Source organism: Coccinella septempunctata, chromosome 9 (genome assembly GCF_907165205.1).
Source record: "Coccinella septempunctata chromosome 9, icCocSept1.1, whole genome shotgun sequence".
NCBI lineage: Eukaryota > Metazoa > Arthropoda > Insecta > Coleoptera > Coccinellidae > Coccinella > Coccinella septempunctata.
In genome coordinates, this window is record NC_058197.1 from 16070961 (window position 1) to 16092632 (window position 21672).

The window sequence follows — 21672 nt, forward strand, 5'->3', positions numbered from 1 at the left end:
TCAGTTTCATATCTTTTTGGTGACACACAGCCCGATGTAAAATCTATATACAATTTCAGTCCTTCTTCCTCCTAGATTTAACGTGCTTTAATCCACATATGTCGACCGTTTCCACGTTCTGTCCTGGTGAATTGGAGAAGGATGGGAGAGGCTTGCTGATTCTCAAGAAAATAAATATCGAACGCGTCGGAGAAACGGTAAAAATATAAATATGTATGGTTTTTTCATTCATTTAGAATTCTGATGTTTCCCATTTAATTGCTTGGACTCCATCTCAGTATATCATTAGAATAAACTTGGCCAAATAAATAATTTACCAGTGAAATTCTTCCTTTTACGTTGCTACCTACGTATTATAGGATGAGGAATACAGGGATTTTAAACTCTAGGTAGGTATGCACAATAATTAAATGACATTGAGATAAGATAAAAATCCCAAAATAAAAACTGTATTTATAATTATTGTTCTGCGACAGTGATAAATGGATGTTTTTATCGATTAATCAACAATATTATCCAATTCCTAAAACATTCATTTAAATTCACACTGCTCAACTTATTCTCCAGCAAATACAACTTATTTGCTTCTATGTCCGTTCATAAATTGAAATCACAGTTTCGATGATCGCTGGGCACATAAATTTTTCGTCAATATGGAACAGGATCCTGATTAGTTCATCTATGGATGAACTTTCTTATGTTAAAATATTCCCATAGGTATTATATTATATAAAATATATTTTGGTTCTTCACCTTGGTATTCCAGTCATGTTTTTAATCACTGAACATCGAGTTGAGTAACTATTCTCTCAAGGCGACTGTTGGTAGTACTGTTTTTTCTTCTTCTTCGCCTCATGGTCCCTGACCGCCTCGAAAACGCAAGTCTGTATTTTAGCCCTTAGCTCTAACTTCTCCAGATCGTCTAATCGAGAAACGTACGGGAGTAAGCTCAGGAAAAAATGATGGTCGTCACTCATGTCACTCTCCATCAGTTTCACAGCCTTCAAAGGCGTTTCCATCAGTCTATCCTCCTCCAAAAACTCCTCTTCTCTCTCCCTCTTCCTCCCAGCACTCCCTTGGTTCTGGTCGTACCCCTCATCATCCTCCTCGGGAAACGACGACTTGGTATCCTGCTGCAAGCTGTTATCCTCGAAGGTCATCTCGGAGTCCGTGGAATCCTCCTCTTTGATCGGTGGAAATTCGAAATTTTCCGAAGAATGACCGGGCGTAATCACCTGCCTGGCGAACTCCATCCGGTCGGAGTATTTCCATTTTCTCTGCGAAGCTCCGGGTTTGGACGCCATTAGGTTCACCTTCTTCCTGAACGTGTCCTTCAGGTTCTTCCATTTCTTCTTGCATTCCTCCCCTGTAACAACCGACGGTGGTTTTTTATCTTTTTAATTCGAAAATTCGACTTGAGATTCTTGAACATCTATCGTATGTAGGGGCGAAAAACTGATCTTGAAACTGAAGGCAACCAAGACCACAGTTATCCGTCTGCCAACATAGATACATCATAGAGTGGGAGACTAGGAGTAGCTCTAGGTACCAAGCTTCTCGGATTTGCACTAGCAAAGCAATAAAGGTCTTGATGTCGTATAGAAAGTCTGGGTAGTAAAACTTGGGGATGCAACCCAAATATACTGCGATGAATGTAAGGCATAATTGTGGGGCAATTTCCTGGCATGCCAAGACAAGTCAGAACAGTACGAGGCTATGAAAACTTGCTCATCTAGGACACTGGAGATCATAACAGATCTCACGCCTCTTTCAATGGAAAAATGTCTTGAAATAAATCGAATACTTCTGTCACAAAACAAAATTTGAAACAGAAAGAGTTGTTTTATTAATCTATGGTTGCTTAGTACTCCGACAAGAATGACAGGGATGACCTTGACTGAGATTTAGGTTAAACGGCAAATACCGACTGTGTTGATTCGAAAAATAAAATATATTCACCTGGCAAATTCAAGGACTCCCCAACCTCGTCCCATTGCTTCCTCGTGATATTGCCGTTCTTGAAGTCGACGTGTTCGTCGTTCCACAAACATGGCCGACACTCGACGTTCGAGATCAGAATTTGGTATTCCCTCTCGGACAGTTTCCTCAACCTTCTTCCAGTCCCGGTCATCTTGCATACAATAATCGAGTAGTAATTGTCGAACGCGCTCTGTCGTGAGCGACTCAAAACTGGGAACGCTCAGCTGCCGCTCTTGCATGGTCGCTGGTTGTGGCCACCCCTCCATTTGTAACGTGGGTTAGGAGTAAACTCGAGCGGCAACGCTGTGCCGCTCGTAGCTTGACCGGCTCCAGTCAAGGTTATCGAGAATTCTACTACTACCAACGGAGACTGTCAGACTTTGCTTATATTATCAGTAAATCGCGGATTGTAATATTTCTCTGTAGGCTTGGCAGTAAGTACGATCGATAGGGTACTCGCAAAATCATTAAGACCTCGAAATTATGTTTGGTATTTGGAATAAATCATTGACTAACAATAAATTCTATTCATTAGTCTATGGAATGAACGCTGACCCATAGAACAATTACATATAAATTGACCGACGGTCACATATTGTTTGCGGATTGCCACCATTACAAGTATTTGTCTGTCTTTTCAAGCTAGACTCTCTACCTATAAACTCCCAAATCATGCTGAATTTCAATGATCAATGTTTGACATTACACATCTGTCATATTTTCAGTTCGGCTGTGTTGCCGGCTGATACACGTCAAAAAGTGATCCACAGACGGCAGTATGTAACAATTTTTCGGGTTTCCGTAAATTTTTGACGCTTCCAACATCTTCTGGATGAGGCCGATAACAGTTCCGTCGTTTATGCGCAATCCTACTGGATTTCATACGGCCTCCAAGTGTTGTGCATCGAAAAACATCGCAATTACTACGATTGTTGGTCGGGCAAGGACGGACGACCGACGTATGAATCAGAATTTTCTTGCGCGTCTATTAAAACGTCTAAAGTCACGTGACGCCCGATCCTGCCAGTTCCCATTCACGCGATAACGCGAAAATCGATACGCTGGACCGCCGACAGCCCTCGGAAAAACGAGAGGATGTCGATTTTTAACAGATTCAACAATATTCCAATCTTATGGGACGACTGCGAATGCGATGCATAAATATAGGCGCATATAGCATGCGACACGCTTCTTAAAAGCCCCGACTAGTCCTTGAACTCCCGCAGATCCGAATTTATGGATTGTGTACACCCATTTTAATTATAATGATCTCTGTTCGAGTCGAACGCACACTGCATTTCGAGATAACATAAACATATCGACTGCGAGCGTTGGACGTTAAACAGCAGGTGCATGTCATTGACTCGGGCCAGAAAATTGTATCTGATTTATGTTAACAGTTGTTACAGAAACAAAGAGCCTGATATTGATGGTGGCTTGGTGCCTTCCCTTTTATCCTCCGACGTGTACTCATAGCCGAGTCTAAATACACGACGCCGTAACGAATGCTGTTGGTACCTGTCGTAGGCTAAGAAGTGACAACAAGATTAAAAGTAGATCGGCACTGCCTTCTACAAGCACGATGGCTTCATGAAAACCCAACACCAACCGATGTAAACAAACTGCCTACTAACTAACAACTGCCTCACAGAAAAAAAAATGTACGGATTCTGAATCTACGTCCCTCGAAAAGGCTTTCGTGATAATTTTATTAATATAAGAGGGCCCATAACTGGCGCCTATAAGCGAAGACGTTAAAATATACCAATTTTTCTCCTCTCCGTCTATAAACAGCTCAAAAGCGGCGTGAATTCCCGAAGACCTTAAAATTCCATACTCTAACGGATCTCACAATGCACAAGGACAAGGTATAGATATTTCGTTCTATAGTAAAGCGAAAAAGGGATCCCTTTAAAATCGAGAAATTTCTACCTGAAACGTCGACAAACAATGGGTACCTACGAACCCAATGAAGCAGAAACCTCCGTTTCGCATCCTACGCCACGTTTCGTTTTCGTTCGGCAAGTAAAGGAAGAAAAAAGTTGCGAGAAACCGCACTGGAACACAATTTATCATCATCGTACAACGTTGCTAAGTTGTAACCGGCGTTGCCGCGTTTATCTGTAGCTGCTTCAGTTCCTGTGACGGCTCGTTGGAGGGGAGGAACGTCTGGCAACGTTGAATACATTTTGATACGACGTTCATATTCCATGTTAAGATTGATGAAGTACAGGAATATGAATGATGATGAATAATTGTATCCTACTCGGATAGTGAAATTTTTGGGAGAAAATCACCACAGAAAAATAATGTTGTTGTAGCAGCAGTGGCGGTTCCAGGAGTGTTTTTGAGGCAGGCCATAAATTTATATTTGGAATTGCGAAGAGATACATATTCTGGAAAAGCAACTCTTCTAGTCATAAATCTGAAAATTTCATCCATTTCGGCGCAACCGTTCGGTCTTGAGGAAATTTTACTGACTCCAACATTTTAGGAACTTTTCGAAGGTCAACTTGCGAGTAGTTTTTCTTCCAGGAAAATCATCGTAGATCTAAATGTGATACATATTCTGACAGAGCAACTCTTCTAGTCATATATCTGAGAATTTCATCCATTTCGGCGCAACCGTTCGGTCTTGAGGAAATTTTACTGACTCCAACATTTCAGGAACTTTTCGAAGGTCAACTTGCGAGTAATTTTTCTTCCAGGAAAATCATCGTAGATCTAAATGTGATACATATTCTGGAAAACCAATTCTTCTAGTCATAAATCTGAGAATTTCATCCATTTCGGCGCAACCGTTCGGTCTTGAGGAAATTTTACTGACTCCATAATTTTAGGAACTTTTCGAAGGTCAACTTGCGAGTAGTTTTTCTTCCAGGAAAATCATCGTAGATTTAAATGTGATACATATTCTGACAGAGCAACTCTTCTAGTCATAAATCTGAGAATTTCATCCATTTCGGCGCAACCGTTCGGTCTTGAGGAAATTTTACTAACTCCAACATTTTTGGAACTTTTCGAAGGTCAACTTGCGAGTGGTTTTTCTTCCAGGAAAATCATCGTAGATTTAAATGTGATACATATTCTGACAGAGCAACTCTTCTAGTCATAAATCTGAGAATTTCATCCATTTCGGCGCAACCATTCGGTCTTGAGAAAATTTTACTGACTCCATAATTTTAGGAACTTTTCGAAGGTCAACTTGCGAGTAGTTTTTCTTCCAGGAAAATCATCGTAGATCTAAATGTGATACATATTCTGGAAAACCAACTCTTCTAGTCATAAATCTGAGAATTTCATCCATTTCGGCGCAACCGTTCGGTCTTGAGGAAATTTTACTGACTCCATAATTTTAGGAACTTTTCGAAGGTCAACTTGCGAATAGTTTTTCTTCCAGGAAAATCATCGTAGATTTAAATGTGATACATATTCTGACAGAGCAACTCTTCTAGTCATAAATCTGAGAATTTCATCCATTTCGGCGCAACCGTTCGGTCTTGAGGAAATTTTACTAACTCCAACATTTTAGGAACTTTTCGAAGGTCAACTTGCGAGTAGTTTTTCTTCCAGGAAAATCATCGTAGATCTAAATGTGATACATATTCTGACAGAGCAACTCTTCTAGTCATATATCTGAGAATTTCATCCATTTCGGCGCAACCGTTCGGTCTTGAGGAAATTTTACTGACTCCAACATTTCAGGAACTTTTCGAAGGTCAACTTGCGAGTAATTTTTCTTCCAGGAAAATCATCGTAGATCTAAATGTGATACATATTCTGGAAAACCAATTCTTCTAGTCATAAATCTGAGAATTTCATCCATTTCGGCGCAACCGTTCGGTCTTGAGGAAATTTTACTAACTCCAACATTTTAGGAACTTTTCGAAGGTCAACTTGCGAGTAGTTTTTCTTCCAGGAAAATCATCGTAGATCTAAATGTGATACATATTCTGACAGAGCAACTCTTCTAGTCATATATCTGAGAATTTCATCCATTTCGGCGCAACCATTCGGTCTTGAGAAAATTTTACTAACTCCAACATTTTTGGAACTTTTCGAAGGTCAACTTGCGAGTGGTTTTTCTTCCAGGAAAATCATCGTAGATCTAAATGTGATACATATTCTGACAGAGCAACTCTTCTAGTCATAAATCTGAGAATTTCATCCATTTCGGCGCAACCGTTCGGTCTTGAGGAAATTTTACTAACTCCAACATTTTTGGAACTTTTCGAAGGTCAACTTGCGAGTGGTTTTTCTTCCAGGAAAATCATCGTAGATTTAAATGTGATACATATTCTGACAGAGCAACTCTTCTAGTCATAAATCTGAGAATTTCATCCATTTCGGCGCAACCATTCGGTCTTGAGAAAATTTTACTGACTCCATAATTTTAGGAACTTTTCGAAGGTCAACTTGCGAGTAGTTTTTCTTCCAGGAAAATCATCGTAGATCTAAATGTGATACATATTCTGGAAAACCAACTCTTCTAGTCATAAATCTGAGAATTTCATCCATTTCGGCGCAACCGTTCGGTCTTGAGGAAATTTTACTGACTCCATAATTTTAGGAACTTTTCGAAGGTCAACTTGCGAATAGTTTTTCTTCCAGGAAAATCATCGTAGATTTAAATGTGATACATATTCTGACAGAGCAACTCTTCTAGTCATAAATCTGAGAATTTCATCCATTTCGGCGCAACCGTTCGGTCTTGAGGAAATTTTACTGACTCCATCGTTTTAGGAACTTTTCGAAGGTCAGCTTGCGAGTAGTTTTTCTTCCAGGAAAATCATCGTAGATCTAAATGTGATACATATTCTGACAGAGCAACTCTTCTAGTAATAAATCTGAGAATTTCATCCATTTCGGCGCAACCGTTAGGTCTTGAGGAAATTTTACTGACTCCAACATTTTAGGAACTTTTCGAAGGTCAACTTGCGAGTAGTTTTTCTTCCGGGAAAATCATCGTAGATCTAAATGTGATACATATTCTGAAAGAGCAACTCTTCTAGTCATAAATCTGAGAATTTCATCCATTTCGGCGCAACTGTTCGGTCTTGAGGAAATTTTACTGACTCCATCGTTTTAGGAACTTTTCGAAGGTCAACTTGCGAGTAGTTTTTCTTCCAGGAAAATCATCATAGATCTAAATGTGATACATATTCTGACAGAGCAACTCTTCTAGTCATAAATCTGAGAATTTCATCCATTTCGGTGCAACTGTTCGGTCTTGAGGAATTTTTAACTGACCCCATCTTCTTGAGAATTTTTCGAAGGTCAACTTGCGAGTAGTTTTTCTTCCAGGAAAATCACCGTAGATTTAAATGCGATACATATTCTGAAAGAGCAACTCTTCTAGTTATAAATTTGAGAATTTCATCCATTTCGGTGCAACTGTTCGGTCTTGAGGAATTTTTAACTGACCCCATCTTCTTGAGAATTTTTCGAAGGTCAACTTGCGAGTAGTTTTTCTTCCAGGAAAATCATCGTAGATTTAAATGTGATACATATTCTGACAGAGCAACTCTTCTAGTCATAAATCTGAGAATTTCATCCATCTGCGCGCAACCGTTCGGTCTTGAGGAAGTTTCAACTGACTCGCCCTTGTATCATAGATTATGACATCTCAAAAAACTTCTTATGGGTTTCTGGGTCTTGAGGAACATTTTTTTTTTTCTGAAGAAATTATAATCCCTGTAATCCGACTCGTACGGGTTCACTCGATCCGACGCGACCAAATCCGATCTTACCGCGGTCCACACTTTCACATTATCGATCTGGCCAAACTTGCCAAGCTTCCATCCAACGTTGCCGCGTTTCTCCCCCTAATTACCCACCTATTCATAAGCGAAATGTCATTAATCTCGCGATTGTATCAACATTTTTCGAGGCGCGATATCAAAACAAAAACATAAATAGAGCAGCGATTCGGATGAATTCACCGAATCGCCGATCAGAGAGCGCCCCTCTAGGTCACCGCGGCGGATAACGGAATGAATTATTCAAATATGAATCATTTCTATTTTCGTTGCCTTGCGAAATGTTAATGAAAAGCCGAGATCCGATCGGATTTCCTTCATCGAGGGAATGTTACGCAATACGAGAGAACGATATATAGTGCCTGATGTTAGATGGCGCCAAAGTGACACATATGACGTTCTATGATTGAAAAAATAAAACCTGACACCATTTTCTAGTGAAAAAGGTGTAAATTACATCGATTTGGATTGAAAATCAACACGCTAGGGAAAGAAACCGCCACTCTTATTTACCAGGATGGAGGAATCTCTACTTCTGTCAAAGAATACTTCAAATCTGACAGTTCGACATCTGTCAACTTCAAAAAACCGCAAATAATCCGAATGGTTGAATAATCCTCGATGAAAATTCTCCCGGAAAAGAAATTTTGCAACACAGAAAGTGCGCAAATTGTTAAAAATGCGTCAACTTTTCGATTTGGTGGACGTGCCATCTATACCCCAAATTCCACACTATCTCTACTTGCGATTTATCATTATAGGTTATGTTAAATAATGATAAAGGGCAAGCGATATTGTGAAATTCAGAGGATAGATGTCGCACATGGCTAGAATTTGGGCGAGACTATTTCGGCTGAAATCATTAATCAGAATTGGTAAAAAATGAGTAAGGGCTCATGCTTCCCCTAAAACGACTCATCTGTTACTGTTTCTAAAAATGAGGTCCTTTCATAACTGCCCTAGGATATGAAAAGGCAAGATACCTTAGTTTTCAGCCATTAAAATAACGTTCAGTTTTATAATAAAATTCCTTAAGCTTGAAGCTTAATTTAGGCCTGTTTGCACCAATCCCCCTTAAAATAAGCACTTAACTACGCGTAGCTTAAAGTTAATGGACGCTTAATTTTATTTCCAGTTGCACGACTGCGGCTTAACAGAATCTTAAGTAAGGGGCCCTTAAGTTTTGATATCTAGTGATATTTCAGTTTTTTATTTTGGCGCAACTTCATCCTAGTCCAATACAGCCATTTCATTGGTTGGCTGGTTGCCGATGATCGTTGTCATTTCATTAACCTAACTTTATTGTCCCATCAGTCAGTGTCCAGTAAACTAGTACATTATCAAAGAGTGAAAACTTTTTGTTGCTGAATTAGCATTATTATTGATAATGAAATGGATTGTCAAATGAAAGGTTCAACAAATTATTTTAGGTTAGAATCCCGTCCTTAAATACCTAAGTGGTCATTACAGGAGCGCTCAAATTTAAGGCTAGCTTTAGCTATTTAAATGTTACTTAACAGTTGGTGCAACGTAATTTAAGTTAAGGGTTCATTTTAAGGGACACTTAACACTAAGTGCGTTTGGTGCAAACGGGTCTTAGTGCCATTTTTACAATCCAGATTTGCAATCTATCGAGCAATACTGAAATGTCGGAAGTAGCCTTAGTGAGTAATATTTTATTGGAAACATATTATCGAAAACGAGACGAGATATTTGAAAAACTTTTCATAGTTGTGGATAATGCGCAGTCTCTACTAGCATATAATCCATCGACATAGAGGAAATATTGGTAACAGGTTGAGAGAAACGAAATTTTCTCGAAAACATCTTTATATAAATCTACCCTCCACCATTTTTAATGCCTACATCTTTCTCGCTTGGATCATGTTCCTCCTGGCCCTCTTAAAAGCCTCCAACACTTGTTCCACGCTCTTGACGAGCGACGAAGAGTTCAGTTTCTCGAATATAAACTTTTCCTTACTCTTAATCACGTCCGCCTCGTTGTACTTGGCCAGGAAAGCTTGAGACTGGTGAACGACGTTCATCCTCACTGTCAGGCTACCGGTACCCACGGTGCGAACGCCGTATTTGTTGAATACGCTGTCCTGAAAAAAAAAAATTATTAATACGCCATTAGATTCCGAATGCATTATTTTATACCGAATCTAGAGACTTCGGAAGGCCAATCCACGTGATATCGTTGTAATTGGAACAGTCGCCTACGAAAAAGCGTCTCAGTTCGCTTGTCACCCCTTCAGTAAGTCGGAAACACGGTAGGGAGTATTCGTAAAATCCGGGTTTGGCTATGGGTAGGCAGCGGTAGGTCAGTCCTTCGCACCTGTATCGGTCCCAGGACCCCCTGGACACGATTTCGAAGTATATGTAGGGGAATTCAGGAAAACCTGCGAACAGACAACATTCAATCGTATCTTGACTAACCCCAAGCGTATGCCCCAAGCTGTCTCATCGATATTTCTTGAGTTACAAACGCTGCAACTCATTATATAAAAGCCTAGAAGATAGTCGATGTTTAGACTGCAGATTATATCATGTATTACAATAGATACATTAACTGTGAGACAAATGAGCTTGTTCCCAACGAATTCTCGAGTCAGAAATTACACGAGTGCGATATTGGCATTTTTCATGCTATATTGGTTGGGTATCGCGATATTGTTAAGTATGAGAGTCGCCATTGGTCGCGTATCGCGATGTTGTTAAGTATGAGAGTCGCTATTGGTCGCGTATCGCGATATTGTTAAGTATGAGAGTCGCAGAAAATTAAAGTAACAGTATGTAGAAGCAATATATTCAATTACCGTAAAACTGTGCACCACTAAAGTGTAACTTTGCACAACTTCTGTGAAAGTTATCTCAATCTGTACACTGTGTACATCTGTACACTGAATTCTATTAGATTTAAAAGAGATTTCAAATTTTTCTGATTTTATAGTGCATCTGAATCGTATTAGTACGTCAGCACTCTTATCCCTATCCCCCCAACCCCTATCTAGTTTTCAGTGTGAAAGAGCAGACTTCCAAATCTTAAATTTTATGTTGTTCTTGAAGTTCACAAATTATGGTGGGATTGATTTTTTTGTTCAGTTCAGTTCATGTTTCAGTTTTATACCCAATATTTCAGCATTTTCTGCTGCGACTTTTTGATAACCAACCAAAATTTAAATGTTGAAGATTTGTATTTTGTAACCAAATGTGATGTGAAATTTTAATGAAATCTACAACACACAATGGTGGAGGTGCAGTTTGTACGTATGTTGTTCAACTTTGGCGTTAATTAGCCGCAGTTTAATGGGTGAATACCACTCCAAATACATACAACTGTTGCAAAGTATACTTTGCTAATGATTTTACTCTCTGTACATAATGAACAAATAAATTTTAGTTGGTTATCGTATGAAGCCTGTTAAATAACCCCCAATATTCAGAAGCATTGAAATTCACTTTTAAATCAGTTTTACGTCTTGATATATAAATGAAGGGCAAAAAAGGTGCAGATACCCAGTTTAACGATATCGAATATTTACAGAAGAAATTTAAAAGAAAATGAAGAAAACTTATAACTAAATAATAAAATACAGAAAAAGGCAAAAAAAAATAAAATAAAATAAAACAAAAACAAAAGAAATTCAAGTGCAGCCTCCTTAGGAAGTTCTTCTTCGTGGTTTCGTCTATAATCATTATCCATTTGGTTTTGGTAGCAACAATATCCATTTCCATATAACTTTTTGTTCCAATACTACCATCCAAAATAGTACAATACCCAGACATCTCCATAGGTTTGCTGAAAAGTGTAAAATATGTGTGGAAGTGTGAAATATGTGTGAAAGTGTAAAATATGTGTGGGGCCTTCAATCTCAATAGATCTGGCCAAGTGAAAATGATTCCATATTATAGAGGACCAACCCTTAACACCAACGAACCAGAAAAGACGTCAAATACATCTTGAAGATATTAGGTATAGAAGAAAAACTGACATCAACCCTGAACACAGAAAATAAATCAAATACATCACGGAGGTATTTAGCTATTTTGAAGACAACAGACACCATGCAACACAAATAACTCACAATAATGTTAATTCAGGATCCTGACAACGACAGACAACAATCAACGTTTTCAGATGATTTCAAGACACGCTAATAGTTCCTCAATATCCTTTGTGTGAATTATATTTCTTGATCCTTATGGTGGTTTAACATCTTCTTCTTCTCTTGACTCATCTTATGGTGGTAGGAAAAAGTATTAGAAAGTAGATGTAAAGCATTCCAAAGACAATGAAATAAGAAGACAAACGTGACCTCAAAGAAAATAGTTCGAATAGATACAACAACAAACGAAAGACATTCACAAGTTGGAGTGAATTAGAATTCAATCCAAGAAAAATTGAGAAATTGATAGAAACCAGAGTGATTACGAGAAGACAGTCTGCGAAGTGGTAGTGGTACTACGACACCACTTACGCAAAACTCGGTTGAGTATTACGTAAATGGAGTAATGAAAGAATGTAATTAATCACTTATTTCTTTATTCTGCATAGAAATATGTACAAGAAAACCTAAAAATACAGAGAGAAAAGTGGAAACTAAAAAAAAACGGAAGAACTAAAAATGAAAAACTTAGACTAGAAAAGAAAAAAAAACAAAAATTAAAAAAAAGGAAATAAAAAAAAATAAAATAAAATAAAAAGAAGTAGAAACTAGTAACTACAAACTAGAATAAAACAAGAAAGGTGTTAGTTAAAACTTTATGAGAGAAACAAACCTTACAATCAGAGGTATTAGTCGAACTTAAACTAAATAACAGTGCTAAGCAGAACAAACAAAAAAAAGACGAAAAAAAAACAAACAAAAAAAAACGAAAAAAAAAAAAAAGCATGCAACTAACATAAAAAGCCGCCTCTTTTGGTATTTATTCTTCATGGTTTCATCTGTCATCATCATTCATATGGTTTCACTGGCAACAGTATAGATTTCCATATAACTTTTTGGTCCAATACTACCATCCAAAATAGTACAATACCCAGACATCTCCATAGGTTTGCTGAAAAGTGTAAAATATGTGTGGAAGTGTGAAATATGTGTGGAAGTGTGAAATATGTGTGAAAGTGTAAAATATGTGTGGGACCTTCAATCTCAATAGATCTGGCCAAGTGAAAATGATTCCATGTTATAGAGGACCAACCCTTAACACCAACGAATCAGAAAAGACGTCAAATACATCTTGAAGATATTAGGTATAGAAGAAAAACTGACATCAACCCTGAACACAAAGAACACAGAAAATAAATCAAATACATCTCGGAGGTATTTAGCTATTTTGAAGACAACAGATACCATGCAACACAAATAACTCACAATAATGTTAATTCAGGATCCTGACAACGACAGACAACAATCAACATTTTCAGACGATTTCAAGACACGCTAACAGTTCCTCAATATCCTTTGTGTGAATTATATTTCTTGATCCTTATGGTGGTTTAACATCTTCTTCTTCTCTTGACTCATCTTATGGTGGTAGGAAAAAGAATTAGAAAGTAGATGTAAAGCATTCCAAAGACAATGAAATAAGAAGACAAACGTGATCTTAAAGAAAATAGTTCGAATAGATACAACAACAAACGAAAGACATTCACAAGTTGGAGTGAATTAGAATTCAATCCAAGAAAAATTAAGAAATTGATAGAAGCCAGAGTGATTACGAGAAGACAGTCTGCGAATCAAATACTACGACACCACTTACGCAAAACTCGGTTGAGTATTACGTAAATGGAGTAATGAAAGAATGTAATTAATCACTTATTTCTTTATTCTGCATAGAAATATGTACAAGAAAACCTAAAAATACAGAGAGAAAAGTGAAAACTAAAAAAAACGGAAGAACTAAAAATGAAAAACTTAGACTAGAAAAGAAAAAAAAACAAAAATTAAAAAAAAGGAAATAAAAAAAAATAAAATAAAATAAAAAGAAGTAGAAACTAGTAACTACAAACTAGAATAAAACAAGAAAGGTGTTAGTTAAAACTTTATGAGAGAAACAAACCTTACAATCAGAGGTATTAGTCGAACTTAAACTAAATAACAGTGCTAAGCAGAACAAACAAAAAAAAGACGAAAAAAAAACAAACAAAAAAAAACGAAAAAAAAAAAAAAAAAGCATGCAACTAACATAAAAAGCCGCCTCTTTTGGTATTTATTCTTCATGGTTTCATCTGTCATCATCATTCATATGGTTTCACTGGCAACAGTATATATTTCCATATAACTTTTTGTTCCAATACTACCATCCAAAATAGTACAATACCCAGACATCTCCATAGGTTTGCTGAAAAGTGTAAAATATGTGTGGAAGTGTGAAATATGTGTGAAAGTGTAAAATATGTGTGGGGCCTTCAATCTCAATAGATCTGGCCAAGTGAAAATGATTCCATGTTATAGAGGACCAACCCTTAACACCAACGAACCAGAAAAGACGTCAAATACATCTTGAAGATATTAGGTATAGAAGAAAAACTGACATCAACCCTGAACACAAAGAACACAGAAAATAAATCAAATACATCTCGGAGGTATTTAGCTATTTTGAAGACAACAGATACCATGCAACACAAATAACTCACAATAATGTTAATTCAGGATCCTGACAACGACAGACAACAATCAACATTTTCAGACGATTTCAAGACACGCTAACAGTTCCTCAATATCCTTTGTGTGAATTATATTTCTTGATCCTTATGGTGGTTTAACATCTTCTTCTTCTCTTGACTCATCTTATGGTGGTAGGAAAAAGTATTAGAAAGTAGATGTAAAGCATTCCAAAGACAATGAAATAAGAAGACAAACGTGATCTCGAAGAAAATAGTTCGAATAGATACAACAACAAACGAACGACATTCACAAGTTGGAGTGAATTAGAATTCAATCCAAGAAAAATTGAGAAATTGATAGAAACCAGAGTGATTACGAGAAGACAGTCTGCGAAGTGGTAGTGGTACTACGACACCACTTACGCAAAACTCGGTTGAGTATTACGTAAATGGAGTAATGAAAGAATGTAATTAATCACTTATTTCTTTATTCTGCATAGAAATATGTACAAGAAAACCTAAAAATACAGAGAGAAAAGTGGAAACTAAAAAAAAACGGAAGAACTAAAAATGAAAAACTTAGACTAGAAAAGAAAAAAAAACAAAAATTAAAAAAAAAGGAAATAAAAAAATAAAATAAAATGTAGAAACTAGTAACTACAAACTAGAATAAAACAAGAAAGGTGTTAGTTAAAACTTTATGAGAGAAACAAACCTTACAATCAGAGGTATAAGTCAAACTTAAACTAAATAACAGTACTAAGCAGAACAAACAAAAAAAAAACGAAAAAAAAAAAAACAAACAAAAAAAAACAAAAAAAGCATGCAACTAACATAAAAAGCCGCCTCTTTTGGTATTTATTCTTCATGGTTTCATCTGTCATCATTCATATGGTTTCACTGGCAACAGTATAGATTTCCATATAACTTTTTGTTCCAATACTACCATCCAAAATAGTACAATACCCAGACATCTCCATAGGTTTGCTGAAAAGTGTAAAATATGTGTGGAAGTGTGAAATATGTGTGAAAGTGTAAAATATGTGTGGGGCCTTCAATCTCAATAGATCTGGCCAAGTGAAAATGATTCCTTATTATAGAGGACCAACCCTTAACACCAACGAACCAGAAAAGACATCAAATACATCTTGAAGATATTAGGTATAGAAGAAAAACTGACATCAACCCTGAACACGAAGAACACAGAAAATATATCAAATACATCTCGGAGGTATTTAGCTATTTTGAAGACAACAGACACCATGCAACACAAATAACTCACAATAATGTTAATTCAATATCCTGACAACGACAGACAACAATCAACATTTTCAGATGATTTCAAGACACGCTAACAGTTCCTCAATATCCTTTGTGTGAATTATATTTCTTGATCCTTATGGTGGTTTAACATCTTCTTCTTCTCTTGACTTATCTTATGGTGGTAGGAAAAAGTATTAGAAAGTAGATGTAAAGCATTCCAAAGACAATGAAATAAGAAGACAAACGTGACCTCAAAGAAAATAGTTCGAATAGATACAACAACAAACGAAAGACATTCACAAGTTGGAGTGAATTAGAATTCAATCCAAGAAAAATTAAGAAATTGATAGAAGGCAGAGTGATTTTGAGAAGACAGTCTGCGAATCAAATACTACAACACCACTTACGCAAAACTCGGTTGAGTATTACGTAAATGGAGTAATGAAAGAATGTAATTAATCACTTATTTTTTTATTCTGCATAGAAATATGTACAAGAAAACCTAAAAATACAGAGAGAAAAGTGAAAACTAAAAAAAAACGGAAGAACTAAAAATGAAAAACTTAAGACTAGAAAAGAAAAAAAAAAAAATGAAAAAAAAAAAAAAACATTAGCCTAGTCTAAAAATAAATTTATAGTTCTATAGTTCTATCTATCTATCTAGTTCTATAGTTTCATAATCAAGTTTAAAAGCCAGTTTCATAATCAAGTTTAAAGCTTCTTTAATATTGATTATAAAACAGTCAAGCTTCATAATTAATTTTAAAGTCTCTTTAATACTGCTTATGAAAATGCATATAACAAGCGTTTTCAATAATGTTACGCGATTAATCTCGAAGGGGGGTTATTCGATAATGTCCTAAAAAAAGAACATTTTGATTGCACGAAAACTATCAATTTGGTAAGCGAGTATTTTCAATTATTCGTTCCTTCATCCGTCTCACTACGTGTAGCCGTAACTATATATATCGACAAGGGGATACAAGCTCGCTCAATGTCTCTCCAGTCAATTGAATGAATCATTTCATGTGTAGAGCGGTTAGTGATAAATAAAATTTTCGTTCACCTTTCCTTCAAACGAAATTCAGCTATTTCGGAACTCTTCGCCAACCCAAGCACCACATTTTTGCCACTTACCTTTCAACGAAAACGAAAGATATCACTCACAGTACACAAAGTATTTACCAACGTCAGCAAAATCCTGAATGTCATACTCCAGAACCAAGTCGAAGACGTGTCCGAAAATCAGGTCGTCTGCCTCACGTTTCGAACGACAAGTCTGGGTCAGACCTTCCAGCAGTTCGGGATTCTTGCACGACCACCTCTCGGGCAACTCCAGGAAGTACTTGACGTAGATGTTGTCGTACTCGAAGTCTCTACCCGATACTATTTCGAAGAAAATGTGTACCTCCAATTTGTTCACAGAAGGAAGCTCGAAATCGTTGGTTAAAGCAGTCCTTCTTAAGGACTTTTTGTAATCAGCAATCTGAAATGGAAAAAACCACCAATGAAGCCTAGTTTAAGTATAAAGGTGATAAGAATACTGACGAACCTTCTTGAAAATTTGTTCTTCGATCTGGGCCAAATCTTCTGGTATATCCTCAGAGGCATGCTCAATGAAAAAATAGTAGTTTTTAGTTGTATCCCCAACAACTTGCATATGATAAGGAATATCTGGGGAGAAGTCCGGATACACTCTCAAAACGTTCTTTTCTTTATCATACTTCAGCATGCACAAAACATGTTCGAATTTGACCCAATTTTCCTGAACGTACTCTCTGAAAACGCAAATAACGGAAAGTTAGCCTCAATTTTGAGTTTAAAATGTGAGACAAGATGATTTTAACATACCCCATGTCAGCCATAATGTACATGCTCGAAATTTCTTCAGATATTCCAACGTTCTCCATGCTCTGCTGCAAGAAAACCTTGTAATCGAATTCAGAGGCAACTTCCACAACTTCATCAAGGGCATCTTCTCTCACACCTCTCGATTCAAAATTTCTCTTCACTATTGAAGAATCCTAGAAAGAAATCGCAAGCCTCAAAATGATATCTCCCATTTCCTTACAATGAAGATTAAATTAATATAACTTATGTAAATTTTACCTCAATCTCATAGGTGAAACCATCATTGTCCACATAGCTGAACAACATCTTGTCGTCAGGGGATGTAACCGAATTCTTCAATATCGAGTGGTACTGTTTTTCAATGTCCGTAACGCAATTCTGTTCCTCGCCATAAAACTGCTTTTCGAAATTGTTGAACACCTTCTGCTGCCATTTGAACTCCTTGACTTCCCAATTATCCTGGAAGTCGGATTCTGTTGCCAGCCCCAGGTCCGGTATCTCTTTGATCCTGACTCTGAAATAGGAAAAATATGTTACGTCATCGACATCTACACCTGTTTTTTACCACATCTATCAAATGATTTAGTTTAGTTCGCTTGCATTTTGCTTACATACATGATTCAATTCCTTCTTTAATCTCTGAAAGAGTCTCAAGTATAAGCTCAAAACAGTAATCATCGAGAGAATAAGAGCTTACTTTATAAGATAGGTATAATCATGTGAAATGTAAATGTTAGACTGGGATTGCATGTTTCGTTGAAGCTCAATCAATCTAATTCCTCAAATTTTATGAATTCATAAGGAATCATGTTTAATTCCACACTCCAAAATCCAAATAAATGTGATGAAAAGATGCTCACCGTATTTTGAAATTATCAATGTTATCAGAACACCTGTAAATGCCTGTATATTTGCTTGATGCTGGATGGAACTGATGCATTTTCTTAATGACTCTTCTTCGAAATGTAGCTCAGTTATTTCAAAATGTCGGATTTCGTGAAGAAATGGGGGCGAAAATTCGTCAATCACAACAATTTCATGGTAACCGCATTTCACAAACCAAAATGTTCACTAACTAATTAACCGACACATTTTCGAAGTGGCTATTTGTTTGGTGAGTATTCCACCAAGATGAACACGTAATTGAATTAAATAAGATCAGAATTGTTAAATTTTCACCAACGAATTACACGAAAAAGGGGGAAATGCAACGATTTTTATTCGAATTGATCATAGAGGTGTTGTATTTTAACCAGAGACCTATTAAACAATTGTCTACGATTTCAACTCTATGGAAAATCTAATAATAGCGTGAAGTTGGCTACCCATAACTGCCGAAGTAATTTTTCCCAGTGCCGTACATAAATTTTTCAAGTACAGGTGAAAAATGGACTATTAATTATTTAATTCCAACCATTTTTCTCATAGAACATTTAGTTTGATTTTGTGGGACAAGATGACAAACCTCATTAAAGTTAACGAACCAGGTTCTATTATCTGCAAAAATAAAGCTTTCTATCGAAAAAAACGTTTTTCACCATGACAATCCTATACATCACCTGAAATTTAAGGCCTGATCAACGAACGTGACCTAATATTTTGGTTTTCCGTATAAACCTTATGTAAATAGCAATAGAACAGCTACATCAACAGTAGCTTGATACCCGCTTCATTCTACGCCACTGATCAAAGATACAAGGTCAGTCAGTCAGCTGGTCGCTAACTTCACACTATCAATTTAGATGACATTACCGATTGTGACCTTATTTTGATTTTCGACCCAATATTTTTCAGATCTATTTAAGCAATTACGAAAATTTGGAAAAATGTTCCAAAATCGACAATAATGACAATTTCACCTGACTTTCGTTATATATAATTTGACCGTTCAGTGACCCCTAACGAAAATAAACAAAGGTAAGAGGTTAGAATTAATATTTACGGTTTTTATTTATTTACGTGTTAAGTACCGGTTTTCTTGATGATTGTGTTATCGACAATGTTGTGACTCACGCATTTTTTTTAACGTTTTAGGAATTGGTTATGTACCCAGACCTGAGCAAGATGTCTGGTGCAGGGGATCAACAAATAGAAGTTCCAATATCCCATCAACAAAACAGATATTATAGAACAATATTCGAGAAGGTGAGAGAGACGTGAACATTTTTCTACTTATATTTCGAAAAATCCTTATTAACATCTACTTCCTTTCAGTATGACAAAGATAGGGATGGACTGATAAATATATGTGAGCTCCGGGATTTAATCGAGAGTGCAGAATACGAACATGATATACCATCACACGTAGTAAAACAAATTCACAAATTAGCCGATATCGATAACAATAGAAAAATAGATTTCGATGAATTCGTAGAAATGTTAAACAATCCCGAATTCGAGTTTGCCTTCGGGAGGTACATGAACAGGTGAGACGTCAGCCATCTGCGCAAAGTTTAGACTGTAGTACAATTCGAATTTCGCAGATTCATTCAGATGACTATTCCACCAAGGAGACCAACATCGGAAACTGTAACTGATGGTATTTACGAAGAAGAATATACCTGTTATCCACCAGCGGTGGGAATGATCATTATATCGTTGATAGAAATAATATTTTTTTGTGTGGACGAGGCAGCTGAAAGAAATTCAACGAAATCAACGTCAGGTCCCATAGCCAATTTATTCATTTACAGCCCTTACCGAAGGAGTCAAGCCTGGAGATTCATCACCTATATGTTTGTTCATGTAGGGTAAGTCACAGTGTAACTCTAGCTCCTTTCGGTATTGCAATGAATCTTTTTTAAGGGCGTTTCATCTAGTGATAAATCTACTGGTGCAGATACTCCTCGGAATACCATTGGAGATGGTGCACAAATGGTGGAGGGTGCTCATTGTGTATTTTGCGGGAGTTCTGGCTGGTTCCTTAGCCACTTCCATAACTGATCCGACTGTAAGGTTGGCCGGTGCTAGCGGAGGTGTTTACTCCCTGATTACTGCTCATATTTCCACCATTTTAATGGTAAGTCGTCATTTGAGAGACTATCCAAATCAAATGATTATTTTCCATCACAGAACTGGGACGAGATGACGTACCCAGGCCTCCAGCTCTTCGTTTATCTTATCGTGATAGCAGCCGACGTAGGCACTGCCATATACAACAGATACGTACTGGACGTCGGACAACATATAGGATACGTGGCCCATCTAGCCGGGGCTGTGGCAGGGCTTCTGGTCGGCCTCAACGTCCTGAGAAACCTGGAGGTTACCCAGAGGGAAAGGGTCATTTGGTGGGCCTCTTTCATCATCTTCTTCTCCTTGATGGGTACGGCCATCATTTGGAATTTCGCGTGGCCCAGTTTTTGGCCCCCTTACGAGATGTATGTGGTGAACGGAAATCAGAACAACCAGAGTAAACCGAACGGGTTCAGCTACAACTAGGATCGATATCCAACGATTTGAGTGATAGAATAGCAGCTGCACTTTTGTGTGTGTATTTTTTTTAAGTGTAAGTCTGATGAATTTCGTTGTAATTTTTGATCTGGTTCCGTTAGGGTATTGTGTTTTTTCCTATGTATTTTTAACTATTTTTTTTTGTCAAGTACAACAGAGGTATTTATATTTTTTGAATATTTATATTATTTAGGAGTATTATATAAGACAGTATTTTTCCAGTGTTTTCAGATATTTTGTATGATGATCTACAAATGTTTATCTCGAATTTTATCTTTTCTACTGTATGGTATATGTGAAAGTATTATTTTGTCTATTTTTTTTATTGGAAAATCGATATTTCGAATCACTTGATTTTAAATTTTTTGATCTGATTGTGTATTTTCATACCATGTCCACTTTGTATCAAGAAACTAAATAGATATTTTTGAAGAATTAATTACTTTCTTAATTGAATAAAGTGAACCTTCTGCGAATTCTAATTTTCTAAGTTTCGATCAAATTTTGTCGTAGAATCACTAAAATTAAAATAAGAGCTCCAGAAAATCGGGAATTTCATCAATAAAACACCTATTTTAAAAAGATATTCCCTTTTCCCATAGATATTATTCAATCATTGTCCCAACTCATTGAATAATCTTCAACTCCCCTGATATTATATTACATGTGTAGTTGCTACTTGCGTTAAAACGTGGACTATAAAAACTATATCGAGCGAAAGACAACAATTTAAAATGTATTCACTTCAATTAGTTTCGG

General features: G+C 36.7%; 3 protein-coding genes and 1 long non-coding RNA gene across 5 annotated transcripts; 2 read left to right on the forward strand and 2 right to left on the reverse strand.

Annotated features, from left to right (window-relative positions):
• Positions 1 to 53: 53 nt before the first annotated feature.
• On the forward strand, positions 54 to 21352 carry LOC123320182 (rhomboid-related protein 2-like). Of its 2 annotated transcripts, none has more exons than XM_044907388.1 (6): positions 54 to 197; positions 19498 to 19608; positions 19678 to 19889; positions 19947 to 20213; positions 20269 to 20482; positions 20536 to 21352. In XM_044907388.1, exons 1-6 carry the CDS (start codon positions 99 to 101, stop codon positions 20899 to 20901), a joined length of 1269 nt encoding a protein of 422 aa, XP_044763323.1. In that variant the 5' UTR covers positions 54 to 98; the 3' UTR covers positions 20902 to 21352. The 2 variants fall into 2 exon arrangements, with proteins under 2 accessions (XP_044763323.1, XP_044763324.1); XM_044907389.1 differs by lacking the exon at positions 54 to 197 and adding an exon at positions 19206 to 19380.
• On the reverse strand, positions 434 to 2517 carry LOC123320184. The gene is made up of 2 exons (XM_044907391.1): positions 1960 to 2517; positions 434 to 1366 (listed from the first exon to the last, which is right to left on the reverse strand). Exons 1-2 carry the CDS (start codon positions 2129 to 2131, stop codon positions 810 to 812), a joined length of 729 nt encoding a protein of 242 aa, XP_044763326.1. The 5' UTR covers positions 2132 to 2517; the 3' UTR covers positions 434 to 809.
• On the reverse strand, positions 9552 to 18834 carry LOC123320180 (Meckel syndrome type 1 protein). Its single transcript, XM_044907385.1, has 7 exons — positions 18324 to 18834; positions 17722 to 17977; positions 17464 to 17636; positions 17165 to 17390; positions 16798 to 17098; positions 9900 to 10141; positions 9552 to 9844 (listed from the first exon to the last, which is right to left on the reverse strand). Exons 1-7 carry the CDS (start codon positions 18401 to 18403, stop codon positions 9602 to 9604), a joined length of 1521 nt encoding a protein of 506 aa, XP_044763320.1. The 5' UTR covers positions 18404 to 18834; the 3' UTR covers positions 9552 to 9601.
• LOC123320185 lies at positions 10642 to 14650 on the forward strand. Its single transcript, XR_006538708.1, has 2 exons — positions 10642 to 11715; positions 12994 to 14650. It is a non-coding gene; the product is annotated as an uncharacterized LOC123320185 (long non-coding RNA).
• Positions 21353 to 21672: the final 320 nt, after the last annotated feature.

What these genes read in the sequence shown, in the direction of transcription:
- LOC123320182 (XM_044907388.1), top strand. Translation starts at nt 99, where the DNA reads ATGTCGACCGTTTCCACGTTCTGTCCTGGTGAATTGGAGAAGGATGGG. An exon ending in TTCGGGAGGTACATGAACAG is followed by an intron (nt 19,890 to 19,946) that starts GTGAGACGTCAG and finishes CGAATTTCGCAG; the next exon opens with ATTCATTCAGATGACTATTC. An exon ending in ATATTTCCACCATTTTAATG is followed by an intron (nt 20,483 to 20,535) that starts GTAAGTCGTCAT and finishes TTTCCATCACAG; the next exon opens with AACTGGGACGAGATGACGTA.
- LOC123320184 (XM_044907391.1), bottom strand. Translation starts at nt 2,131, where the DNA reads ATGACCGGGACTGGAAGAAGGTTGAGGAAACTGTCCGAGAGGGAATAC. An exon ending in GGAGTCCTTGAATTTGCCAG is followed by an intron (nt 1,367 to 1,959) that starts GTGAATATATTT and finishes CGGTTGTTACAG; the next exon opens with GGGAGGAATGCAAGAAGAAA.
- LOC123320180 (XM_044907385.1), bottom strand. Translation starts at nt 18,403, where the DNA reads ATGCATCAGTTCCATCCAGCATCAAGCAAATATACAGGCATTTACAGG. An exon ending in ATTGATAATTTCAAAATACG is followed by an intron (nt 17,978 to 18,323) that starts GTGAGCATCTTT and finishes TTCCTATTTCAG; the next exon opens with AGTCAGGATCAAAGAGATAC. An exon ending in GTTTCACCTATGAGATTGAG is followed by an intron (nt 17,637 to 17,721) that starts GTAAAATTTACA and finishes ATTTCTTTCTAG; the next exon opens with GATTCTTCAATAGTGAAGAG.